The sequence below is a fragment of the Chelon labrosus genome, assembly GCF_963514085.1.
Source record: "Chelon labrosus genome assembly, chromosome: 2".
Taxonomy (NCBI): Eukaryota; Metazoa; Chordata; class Actinopteri; order Mugiliformes; family Mugilidae; genus Chelon; species Chelon labrosus.
In genome coordinates, this window is record NC_140338.1 from 15458498 (window position 1) to 15471957 (window position 13460).

The following is a 13460-nucleotide window of genomic DNA, read 5'->3' on the forward strand; positions in this document are numbered from 1 at the left end:
TGCTTCCTTAGCTCTCAACGCCAGAAAGAGAATCCCTTTGTGGAGAGGAGCAGCCAATTAAGCCAAGTCAACCATTTTGTTGAAGTGGCCGTCGATGCCAGAGAAACTGTAAAGTAAAGATACAGTGAGATTTACCCACATCTACATTTGTTCTTCCTCTCTGCTGTCAAGATTTCTTTACAGTCCTTGCCAGATGACTTGAGGACTTGATTGCTATTTTTTCCTCTGTTACTTTGTCCTTGTTAGATGTGGGCCTGTAGAGTGGCTATCAGCGTTGTTGAAGTGTTAGCATAGACGATGGCCCTTGGATGAATGTCTCTTGAACACACATGCCTGTGTCATTCCTCTTAGCTTGTAGTAACCAGTACATCTGCTCTTGCTTGAATGAAAAACACCGCCTCCACAAGTCTGCTGCTAACGCCCAAACTTCTTACTCAGAATCGGATCAATAAGTGATGGCAGCGTGATGATCAGCAGATGTGAGCAATCGCGATTATGAGTCTTTCTTCTTTTAAAAGTCTGATGCCATTAGGCTGAAAAATGTTCTTTGTTCCCTCAGCCCCGTTCGCTGAAAGGAAAGTTTTGAGTGGCTCAAAAGCAATCCTTCAAATTAGTAATGAGTTTGGTGAAAGATTATAGATTTCAGGACTTCTACTGGCTCATACGTTCAGGGATCGGAGGCAACCTGTCCTTTTCTTCGGGGGAGCTTTGTAATGCTGCTCAGGCACTTGGTGAAAGATTTAAATTGATGGGATGGGAGAAGGAATTGGTCACAGCATAGACACATTGGGCCAGAGGTAAGACGGCGTTAACACTTCTCGGCTCCTTTTTCTCAGAAACCTTGTGTTCGGTTTCTGAGCCATCGGGAAGATCCCCCCGTGATGGGACGCCGCGTGGTGAATCAGGAGCTGATACATCATTCAAAATGTTCTCGTGCCAGTCTCCGCACACAGTGTCCCCGGCCCAGCTCTTAAATACTGCATCGTATATGATTCTGACAAGCTCATAGCAGATGTTTCCATCAGCTGTTCGACTAATCCGTCCAGTGCAGTTTTCTGTGTTCAAGATTTGTTTGTGAATTGTGTGACTTTTTTTTTTTTTTAAAGCTTCCTAATCTGCATGGACATGGCCTACATTTTTAAATATTCCTGCAGCCAAAGCTTCAGCAAGGCAGATATTTGTTAATCTTTCATCTTTTCTGCTAGTTTTGTCCTGCCCTTGATTTATCATGTTATGTAAAACACAGTGAATTAAACCCATGCTGTGTGGCAATCAGGGAATTATTAGAGGAGCACATTTTTTTGGAAATGCATCCACACCTCTGCAAAATATTGGGCCGTTACTTGGCGATCAAGTCAGACAGCGCAGTTTGTTTGTGGTTAAAATGTTGCTCTGAACAAACAACAGCAGAGTATCTGTTGAAACCTGCAGATGCGGTTGCACTTTGTGGTCTGGATGACTTTCAGAAAGTCTTGTTTTCCTCGCTGAAGAAGCGCTTCCCGAGACGGTTCTTGAAGGCTTTGTCTTTAGTGGGTGGAACCCTTTGTCTTTGCACGTCTCCGGCTTCAGCCAGAGATGTCACTCTTCCATCCAGGCACACAAACAGCCGCACACATCTCGCTGCTTCAAAGGTGGCTGCCTGGTGCTTAACAGAGCAGCACATGTCCTTGGTGGTGCCTGTCAACGGCAGCCTCAGCTGTCAGCTAGATTTAAGATGGCAGACCTGTGGACGGCTGTCGTACCCGCGGAGAGGTGTCCTCTGCCAGATGCTTTAGCTGCGTCGACACGCTCTTTACCTTCTCCTCATTTTAACTAACGCCATGGAAAGCTCCAGAGATTAGAGGTTGTTTTTGGGTTGTAGGCTTGGAAATGAGTAAAAAGAAAAAAAATGAATGGAAGTATGTAAATACATGTGCACCGATCAGCCACAACATTATGACCACTGACAGGAGAAGTAAATAGCATTGACCATCTTGTGACAGTACAATGTTGTGCTAGGAAACTTCTGGACCTGGCATTCATGTGGATGTTACTTAGACATGTACCACCCACCTAGACCAGACCAGACCAGGCACCCCCACCCCATAGCAATGACACTCCTTGATGACAGCAGCCATCCCCAGCAGGATGCGGCCTGACACAGTCACACACACAAAAACAGTTTAGGAACAACTGTTTTTGAGGCCTACACAATATTAAGAAGGTGGTTATAATGTTATGCCTGATCGTTGTATATTTACTATATAATTAGTTTGACATGCAGGAGTTACGCATACATTTGAAGTTGCTTTGTACCATCAATAACAGTTTAACTCAAAAAAACATGAAGAACAGCACAAGGTGTTGACCTGGCCTCCAAATTCACTAGATCCCAAACTGATCAAGCATCTGTGGGATGCACTGGAACAAGTCTGATCCACAGAGGCCCCTCCCCTCAACCCATAGGACCCAAAGTCCCCCACTAACAACATACTGTAGCCAGACACCACAGGACACCCTCAGAAGGCCCATGTCTATTCTCTGATGAGTCACAACTGTTTTGGAGCCACAAGAGAGACCTACACAATATTAGGAAGGTGGTCATAATGTTATGCCTGATGGGTGTATGTCAGGATTGTTATCCTCTGCTGGCTGAGATATTGGTCTTCAATTCCTTGTTCTGTGGAGGAAAGCAAACTGACAGAAACCCGTATAGATCAGGGTGTCAGTCCTGGAGTCAAACACTCAATCATACTCATGTCATCTAATCAGCAGCACAGGAAATGTAAAAGGGCAAACATGTTGGGTGAAGCTCTCTCTCCTTTAGTTTACCTGCTGTATTCCACCTCCATTTCTCTCCTAAACAAACTGAAACCGCTGTCAGTTTTTTCGCAGTACTGCTTATCTTGTCTTCCAGTATCTTAAATGCAATACTGGAAGACATAGACTCTTGTGACGTGAGCCAAAAAGGATGTTTTCCTCAGACCATAATGAGACATTTGTAACCTCCTTTTCCTGTTTTTCCCTCTACTGTCCAACAATATGTAGATCAGACTGTTGCCACAGTAATCTTTTAATCATGTGGTGTTAGTCTATAATTATCTGATAGATTGACTTGAGGCAGTTTATTTTAACCTTCGTGTAGCATTAGCTCTTTGCATGTTTAACCCTACTGACCCTTATTTTCTGACATTCCCGTGAAGTCGAGAAAGAAGGATTATCATTATTATTTTTTTCCAATACATGTGGGAATCCGCTGAATGTAACGCCTTTCACGGTGTCCGGCTCTTACACCGCTAAACCGAACACTCTCCCATTGTTTGTTTTGTTCTTTAAAGGAAGAGGAGATTTAATGCAGATGTAAAGCATTATACGACGAGCCGCGTCTTCAGAAAGGACCTTCACGGGTTCATTGAGCGAGCACTAATCTTCTTTCATCCTCACGGACGGGCTTATTTCATGTGTGTTTCATAGACGGATAAAGAAGCCTAAGCGCTTCATTTTCAGATATTCTCTCTTCCCACGCAGTGTTTGAGTAGGCTCTAATCACACCGTGATTCTTCTTCTTGGAGCCTCCACCGCTGGCTTTGATTCACGAGCAAACGCTTGCGTCCTTGCATCTCCCCAGTGATGATTACAATAAAGTGCAGGCCTGTAGTTGTATGGTACACAGCAGTGGCGCGTACTCATCACATATTTAAATTTAAATGAAGGTATGTGAGAACATTGTGAGTAATCCTGTTAATTAACCACAGTATTCCTCTAATCAGCCATAGTTGTTTATTTGCTGTGTTCTCCTCTTCATTGGTGCGTTCTTCAAGGAAAAGGACCTCAATGATAAAACAAAAGAGACTTTTAACATTGAAGCGATGTTGATTTTTACGGTCGTGGCACACTGGCCCACAGTTAATGAAGTGATTAATGTTATCACAGGACAGAGAGGATCGAGGGGGGGTGCAGGCTGCAGCTTTGTCTTCTTCTTCTTCTTTCACTCTGACACAAAACCTCCTGGCCTGCGCTGCCATTCACCGCTCAGCGGCTTATCAGCTGCAGTCAGGGGTCGCATGTTGTACACTTCAGCGACGCGCTTCGCCTCTGAACCCGACGCAGCCACCACTTCCACAGTTTGCTCCTCTCACGCCGAAGAATTTTAATTCAATTACATTTGGTTAATTAAATCAAGGCGCAAGTGGGACAAAGTGCAGAGACAGAAAATTCATTTGATCAGTAAGATTTCCATAACTGCTGTGATCAATAGCTAATCTACCATCCCTAATGAGGATGAATGCACGCATCTTATTAAAGGCAGTCGTAAACGCTCTCCGCGAAGAGAATGAAGTGGCTGCTTTTCCGGCAGATAAGTTAAAGCAATTATAAAAACTCGTGGAGGGCTCGAGGACGTGTTTTGTCCAGGTGCAGTAGCAGCAGGTGTGGAGTGACGGAGCTCTTTCCTTCACTTAGAAGGTCACACAAATTTCATTTTTACATGAAACCAACAGGAGGTCATACCGCGAAAGAAATTCAATTTTATAAGTTCCTAGACTGATTTCTGAAACGTTTGAATGTAATCACCTTGAACGTCTTTCAAGCAAACTATTTCTAACTTCTGCAGCAGCACCAGTAGTGGGGGGTACAGATACTGACTGTTCTTCTTCTTCTTCTGTGGTCTTTTCAGTGTCTGCGGACGTTGGTGGGCCACACAGGGGGCGTGTGGTCATCCCAGATGCGGGACAACATTATTATCAGCGGCTCCACTGATCGCACACTCAAGGTCTGGAACGCAGAGACGGGAGAATGTATCCACACCCTCTATGGGCATACCTCAACAGTGCGCTGCATGCACCTACATGAGAAAAGGTATGGGGCCAAACTCACCACACTGAGCCTTTTCAAGTCCGCGTACGGGATTAGAAACGACACCCTGCGCTTTTGATGTGATGCAGATTTATCCGACGTGGAGCTGAAGTGGCTGCATTTCTTTATCTCTCGTGATTTTAAATGCAATATCTTTGGATTTCAGAGAAAACAAGCAATTTTCTTACATCTGATAACCGTCAGATTAATCAATAACGAACGTAATAGTTATTTGCGGCCTTAACAATATCAATTTGACCCTAGTAGAGAACATTAGCTCATAAATCTAAACATTTAATTATAAAAGTGACTTCCTCTTGGAGAAAAACTTTCATATTTTGTTACTTAGATGCTCTCGCTCAGACTGTTGATATCTTTCATGGCTGCAGAAACGTAGCATGAGTCAGCATGGGCCAGACCACCAGTACCAGTGTAAGACAACTTCCTTGTCATGTAACTCAAGGTGACCTGTTCCTTTACTGTTTTCTAGGATTTAAACCACCCAACTTAACAGCCACCCCGTCAAGCTAAAAGAGCAACTGTACAGCACTAAAAGAGGACAGTATCTCTGAAAGTGAGCATGTGGTCTGATGAAACAGACCCTGTGAGCGTTTCTTAAGTGAAGCCGCTGCTCACTCATTCACTCAGTATCACACTCCGGAGACTCAAAGTGCTCTTTCTGCCTTAGGGCCCGTAAAGGATTTTTTTGTGTAACATCTGATTACTCACTCGGTGGAAACACTCGGAGCTGCAGGCGCTCAGCGAATAACATGTTGGTGATTTCCATCTGTGTAGCGCTGTGAGGCGCTTTAATAAATAAAGATTAGTACAGGGTGTGTTATTTTATAACATCTATGTCCTGTGAGAGAGATAATATCACAACGTGGAGGAATGTCTGTCTCTTGTGTTTATGCAAATGTCTGGAATATGGTGGAAATGAAGTAGAGCCAAATAAACCTCAGCATTGAACACATTTTATCTCTTTCTTAAAATATCCAAACTGTCCTTACAGTAATAATCTGAAGAATGTAATGGTCCTGAAGGGGGGTTTCCTTTTCTTTAACCTATAATATATATTTCCACACTGAGTGAAGACGCCGCTTGAGGCGGTTGTCTGAGTTAATGACGGGTTTTTGTACATTCAAGTACGAACATGAATGTGATCCTGCAGGTTGTCAGAGGAGTGAAAGAAAATGTTCATACCTCACTCATCCTCCTGTCAATGCAGCTGCTGCGGAATGAATGAGGACTTGTTTAAGCTGTTGAATGTAATCTTACAGAAGAGATAACTTGAGACGGGCATTGCCTCTGTGGGAAAGTGCAGCTCGACGGAACGATTTTTTGCCGCGCCCACACTCTCGCATTCATCTCTGACGGTCTGTTAAGTCTTTAGTATCAGCCACAAATCCCTGACTCACTGTGTTTTGTTCCTTTGGTTTTCACCTCAGGGTGGTCAGTGGCTCTCGGGACGCCACGCTGCGCGTCTGGGACATTGAGACAGGTCAGTGTTTACACGTCCTCATGGGCCACGTGGCGGCGGTGCGCTGCGTCCAGTACGACGGGCGGCGGGTGGTCAGCGGTGCCTACGACTTCATGGTCAAAGTGTGGGACCCGGAGACGGAGACCTGCCTCCACACCCTGCAGGGCCACACCAACAGAGTGTACTCATTACAGGTGACTAGAGACTTCCCTTCCATAAGATTAAAGCTGTGACTGGTCACAGTGCAACATAAGTCATACGTTATGTTTGATAAATGAGTCCAGTGTTTTAAGTAAGTGTAAGGTTTAATCCATTAGCTAAAGACTTCTCTACTGCCTCGTTTCAAACTGGTATTTTAATGAACTGTGTTGACCCGTTACGATCTGAGAATACACCGATCAGCCAAAATATTAAGACCACTGACAGAAAAAGTAAATAACATTGACCATCTTGTGACAGTTCAATGTTCTGCTGGGAAACTTTCAGACCTGGCATTCATGTGGATGTTACTTAGACATGTACCACCCACCTAGACCAGACCAGACACCCCCACCCCATAGCAATGACACTCCTTGATGGCAGCAGCCATCCCCAGCAGGATGCAGCCTGACACAGACACAACCAAAAACACTTTAGGAACAACTAAAAAAACATGAAAAACAGCACAAGGTGTTGACCTGGCCTCCAGATTAGCTAGATCCCAAACTGATCAAGTATCTGAGACCCCCACTAACAACATTGTGTTGCCAGACACCACAAGACACCCTCAGAAGGCCCATGTCCATTCTCTGATGAGTCACAACTGTTTTAGAGGCACAAGGGAGACCTACACAATATTAGGAAGGTGGTCATAATGTTATGCCTGATCTGTGTGTAACAGCCTAAGTATTAATTTCCCTTATTAATATCTGCACACAGTATAAAATCTGTGTTTCAGAATGGAGCTATAGCTATCTAACTTGACTGCGCTGATGTTTTGATGTTTTATAATGTAATATGTTGTTCGTTAGGTGAAAACGATTCATTCCTGTGTGTCCTCTAAGACGTCCTCTCATCCTCTGTGTGATGACGGAGCACTTTAGCTGGTGCCGTAACCCTCAGAGATGCGGCTGTTTATTGCAGCCATAGATTAGTTTTTGTATCACCCTGCTTTGTTAGACTTTTAAAGCGTCGGTGCTCTCCTACTTAACAAAAAGAAACGCTCTCTCAGATCAATAAAATTCATCCATTTCAATGGGTTCAATCTTTAGTTTCTTAATAGAAACCAAGTATGCCGCCGCGCTGGTAAGGCGTCTTTGCCATCAAGTGAAGTGAAGGCGACAGCTGCAGCGATGGTGAACTGACAGCTGGATTTTAATCTAATCCTCTCTTCTGTCGTCTAGTTCGATGGGATCCATGTGGTGAGCGGCTCGTTGGATACGTCTATAAGGGTCTGGGACGTGGAGACGGGCAACTGCATCCACACGCTAACTGGGCATCAGTCCCTCACCAGCGGCATGGAGCTCAAAGACAACATCCTGGTCTCAGGCAACGCGGACTCCACTGTCAAGATCTGGGACATCAAGACGGGGCAGTGCCTGCAAACACTGCAAGGTGAGAGAGTTTTAAAATACATGCTGAAAAGAATTAAACAGAATTAAAAACTCATTTTACATATTAATCCAAAACACCAGAAGGACACTGTTGGTACTGTCAGGTACAGCTATCATTGTATTTTATAATATTTATGCTGTATTCACTGGAGAGTTTGTGTGGTTTAGTTGTTTACTTGGGCAGAATCTGGAGATGTTTTTATATTATTATTATTTAAGACCATGTATGTATGAGCAGCCTGAGTGGAAAAACATTGCAGCACAACAGACTGTATCGATTCTTAGGTTTTTAATAATTTAGAGCTTTATCAAAATTCACATGTTGGACGGTTCATAAACAAGGGACACTGGTGGAGGAGTCTGCAAGTTGCACATGAAGTCAGCTTGGTGCTAACTGTTAGTAATAGATCGATGGCTTTGAAACGGCCGAAAGCAGCAGACGAACCGACCTTCAGCTCCGGCCCCTGCGAGCGGTGACTGTACAAATACAGATTTAACCAAACAGACCTGAACGCTGGGAGTTAAACAGTCTAGATAAATGTCTCTGAGAGCCGTGTTTGCATTATAAATAGTGTCTAGAAAAGTCTGAGAAGCCACTTTTTGGTCTGTGGTAGATATTTTACTTTCTACTACTTGCCAGTAGTGACTTTGTGTTTCCTGAAGTATAGCTGGAGCAACAAAGTGGCGAGCTTCAAAGCCACTCGGTTATAAAAATATACAAATATATGAATGAACTACAAACACAGAAGGATGACAGCATCTGACTTGTTGCAGGAAAATCCCACATAAGACTGGACTAAAAGCCCAAATAAGCACAGAGCAAACACCTCTGCTGCTCCTGATCAGAGCCTCTTTTCCTTTGTGTCTCTTTGAATAGTTCTAACTCCATTAGCAGCGTTGGTGCCTCACAGGAAGTTGGAAATCCTTTGCTGAATAGAGAAGGAAGCCATCGTGCCCCACCCCTAAATGCCCTCATTAGCAAACTGCAGCCTTGTATGTTGGTCGTGCAAACACACAACACACTCACAGAGCAGCCGAATAAAAGGATGGCCCAGTGAGAGCAGGGAGGGAGGGAGGGAGGGAGGGACAAGATGGGGGAGGATATTTGTGTCTGTCTCGTAAAGAGAGAGTGACCACAGTGAAAGAATGAGGGTTGGGGAACTTTGTAGGTCATGTAATTAGGTCGGCGATACAGTTTCTGCCATTCATTAGTGCGTTTCGGTAAGACAATGGGCCGACAACAAGGCCGTCACTGTCAGCTGAAGAGATCATAGGTAATGATGGAGCAGGCTGCTTTGTTGTGGTAACGCGGAGGGAGGAGGGAGGATCGGGGCGGGCTGGCGTGTTGGGGGTTGGTGCGGCGCGGCGTTGAATGCTCTGATAAATAACTCAGCCTTTGAACTAAGCAGGGACAGAAATGGAAAAAGATGTGAAGCTTATTCACGGTGAGACTTCAACACATTTTCCCCTGCAAATGGATCGCGGAGCCGGGAAGAAATTAAATGCGTCTGAATGAGGTGGCTCCTTGGAAAGAGAAGCACTTCATTTGGCAGCACTTGATTCTGCGCTTATTTGTGTCGGCCTAATTGATTTCATTAAGATATCGTTTTCGAGCCCTCTGAGAAGTCCCGGCTCACAGTCACAAATAAAGTCACCTAAACCAAGGCGGTAACAGCCGCCATCTTCGCTTTAGCTGTGGCCTCCTGCCAGCCGCCCGGCGCACAAGCGGAGCAGAGCAGAGGTGTAGCTGAAGCTGAAGCTGCTTAGGCTGTGTGACAGTGACAGGCCTGAGCCCCGGCGTCGTACCGCAGCTCATCCTAAAGCCTGCCTGCAGTAGGAAGACCTTACTCTGTCACAACAGCTTCAGGAATAAAAGAGCTCTTTCATCCCCTCGCAGGCTTATAGAGGTGTTGTTTTCATTTCTTTATTCTGTATCTGGCTCCTGGTGCCTTTTGTTATTTGCCTCAATATTATTCTGTTTTAATACAAACTGTTCCAGCAACTGCTGAAGTCAAGGACGGGGTTATCCTCCATAAAAAAATAAAATAAAAAAAGTTTATTAGAGATGGTAAGCCTCGCCGATCCTGACACATCTGCTCTCCTGATCGATTGGTTTTTATTGACGGCCACCTGAAATTCCCCCGAATCTTGATGTTCTTGAAACTATATCAGTTTATAGGATGTTGGCAAAGGTGGTCAGCATCTGCAGCAAAACCCTGCAGCGGCTAAATCAGGGCTACAAGTCCCTCTCGCACATTACTGACGAGGTCAATGAGGAATAAACTAGGTTCTGTTGTTTTTCTCACCACCTGTAGCAGCCTTGAGGCTTATGTCTGGGTGAGACCGTGTTGTTCAGAATTGCTAATAACGCTCCTAATAGTTCCTGGAAATACTGCAGAGGAATGTAATTTAAACTCTGGGTCCTTCGGTGAAAGATGAGGGTCCTAAAAAGGTTCTTGGAAAAGCTCCTGCTGTGGAAAAGGGTGAATCATTTCCGTCTTTCTTCACCTGCCTTTATCCGTCTAACGTCACTTCCTTTGTGTGCTCAGGTCCCCACAAGCACCAGAGCGCCGTCACGTGCCTCCAGTTCAACAAGAACTTCGTCATCACCAGCTCGGACGACGGCACAGTTAAACTGTGGGACCTGAAGACGGGCGAGTTCATCCGCAACCTGGTGACTCTGGAGAGCGGCGGCAGCGGCGGGGTGGTGTGGCGCATCCGGGCCTCCAACACCAAGCTGGTGTGCGCGGTGGGCAGCCGCAACGGCACAGAGGAGACCAAGCTGCTGGTGCTGGACTTTGACGTGGACATGAAGTGAGGAGGGACACGGTGGGGGAAGGACGAAGAGAGAGCGAGCCACGGAGAGGAAGGAATAGAGAGGGGATGGGAGATGAAGGGGCCTGGTAAACGGAGGGCCAACACCCAGAACTCTTCACCCAACCACTACTACCGCCACCGCCGCCGCCACCGCCACCGCCACCATGTGGGATGTCCTGTCCTCTGCCATTATCTTCCCACGTCCCCCTCCTCCCCTTTCGGGCAAATGTTACTGACAAAGACACAGACCCTCACGTGTTCTGCCCCTGCTTTTGACCCCCTACCACCGGTACAAGGTGGAGTCGGAGGGGATCGGGCTGGAAACGGGGCACAGAGGCGGGGACACGACTGGTCTGTCCATTGATTGGCTGGGAGAAAAAAAAAAAAAAAAAAAGAGGAGTAAAGAGAAGAAGAAAAGAACGACTGAACTCTTGAGGTGACTCTCCACGCTCGTGGTCCGGGGTCGTCTTCGCACAGAGACTTGTTTCGCTCAAGCCTGACAGATTTTGAGATGTACAGAGATATATTATTTTTTAAATGTCCCCCCACACACACCCCCCCCTCCCTCCCATCAGACCACACGCATACACTCAAACAGCCAACCAGAACGTGGCAAACATTGCCCGCGGGTAGATTGAGGAAGGCGGGAGACATTGAAGGTGAACCTCCACACACAGTTACACATAAAGAGCTGCTCGTTGTCGTGGGGAGGAAGCGATCGGAGGGGTCAGTGTGTAATTCTCGTCATTTCCATTCTTAGCGTCCTCCACTCAGTTTCTGTAGTTTTGATTTCTTTACAATATCGCACACAAACACAACTGTGAATTTCAACAACTTTTTGGTTGATCATATGAAAGGGGTTTTGTTTGTTTTTGTTTTTTTTTTCTCTCCTTTCTTCACTGTTGCCAACAGCAACAAATCCCAGTATTAGAAACCCACCCTGTTTAGGTTTGCTGTCATTATGTACTTGAGTTGTTTGTTCTTCCCTCTCTGTTTTCCACAAACCTGGGTTTGGAGCTCCGCATCCAAATAAACATCAATGCTGTCCAGATTTTTTCAGAGTCTAGCTGGGGTGGTTTCCTCAATGCCAGCGCTGTGACGAGAGCTTCTTTGCTCCCGGGCGCTGTGGATTAATTGCCCCCGAGCCCCTCAGCTGCTTCCCCCTCTACTGTTCCCCCATCTCCCCCCCCAGAGGCCAAACTGTATTTATGCTGCTAGATGAATGGAAAAAAAAAAAAAGACAAAAAGATGGAACTGTTAACTTTGCTGTGACGTTTTAGTCCCAGGCGAAATTCCAAATTGAACTCTATATGTTTGGACTTAAACAAAAGACGACAAAATATAACATCAAACTTTTTTTTTTGTTGTTTGTTTTTGCCACTGAAACTTGAGCCAAACGTGCCTCTACGAGGCTGAGAGGCGGGAGCGTGTCCGACAGATACTGACGGGATCGCCTGCAGAGAGGAAACAGGGGGATGTACACTGTTGACTTGTGTGTGTGTGTGTGTGTGTGTGTGTGCGTGCGCGTGCGTGTGCGTAAGTGTGTGCGAGTGCATGTATGTGTGTGTTGGCGTGTTAATGGGCAACTTGTAAACACATTCCTTGGGACAAAGCTCTTTCAGCCTGTTCTTTGGGGAAATGTACAAATGCTGTGTGGACTGGCAAAAAAAAAAAAAAAAAGAGGAAAAAAAAACTAACTAGCAGATGTTATCGATTTTAACACATGAATGAAAGAACTGTCCGTATCCGTGTGAGATTGTTGTTCCATTCAAAGGTGTCTGAAGCAACAGAGGAGACCATCACAAGCATCACCTCACAGGGCGAGCTGCCGGGGGAGTCATAGTGTTACACGTGTTGCAGTTCAAATCACCGGGGCGGCCGCGGTCCCGTGGATTTTTTCAGTTGCGGGGGTGGGGGTGCGGGTGGGCAGGGGGCGGGGTGGGGTAAATAAAAACACAAAGGCAACGTGAACAGAAACATTGTAGCCAAAACCGTCTCAATCTCCAAGAGTCACAACTCAAGCTGAACTGTGAAAGTGGTATAACACTGTATATTAAAAGAAAAAAAACAGAAAAGAAAAAAAAGAAAACAATCTTGCTCTATCTCCTCTTGTTGTTTTCTCCCTCTGTTTTAATTTATGATCTGGTTTGAGAAATCAGATTTGTTGCAGGTGTTTTTATTTTTATTTTTTTTTTTTCAGTTCATGTAAACTGCCTGGCAAAAAAGAAAACAGACAGAAAAAACCTTAAAGGGATTGTGTATTTGTTTGATTCACTTAGAATTTTATTTTCTTATAACTTAAGTGCAATAAAATGTGGGTTTTTTCTTTTTTCATTTCAAGCATATCAGTTGTCTGTTTTTGTTATCTGTGTGAAGGCATCTTACATGTTCAATAAAGCAAATTATTTGGTTAATTACATCCACAAGGGAATAATTTGAATATTAATCACAGCGCAGGTTTCCTAGGTTCACTGCTCCTCTGGTACTTTATGGAGTTTTTCATCTCCGCCGTTTCTCAGTTAGTTTCTCAGTTCACCTTTTAGTTAAAGGAAAATCAAAAGGCATGTTTTTCTCACCAAAACCCATTAAATAAATAAAGTTCAAAACAACAGGAAATATTAAAAAAATAACTTAAGAAAGATCAATTGGCAGCACCTGAAGCGCTCCATTGGACAGCAGAGTGGATGCAAACTCAAATTAATACATGAAATAAGATGATATTCTTTGTAAGGAGTCCA

At 44.9% G+C, this 13460-nt stretch overlaps 1 protein-coding gene across 2 annotated transcripts in view; it reads left to right on the top strand.

Moving 5' to 3' along the window:
* The window catches only part of fbxw7 (F-box and WD repeat domain containing 7), a 109648-nt gene extending 96581 nt beyond the window's left edge, over positions 1-13067 (top strand). For both annotated transcript variants that reach the window (XM_084567380.1, XM_084567381.1), the window contains 4 exons: positions 4655-4836; positions 6282-6507; positions 7696-7906; positions 10455-13067. In XM_084567380.1, the coding sequence (XP_084423506.1) occupies positions 4655-4836; positions 6282-6507; positions 7696-7906; positions 10455-10723 (888 nt within the window). In that variant the 3' untranslated portion in view covers positions 10724-13067. The remainder of the gene's footprint in view (positions 1-4654; positions 4837-6281; positions 6508-7695; positions 7907-10454) is intronic.
* Positions 13068-13460: the final 393 nt, after the last annotated feature.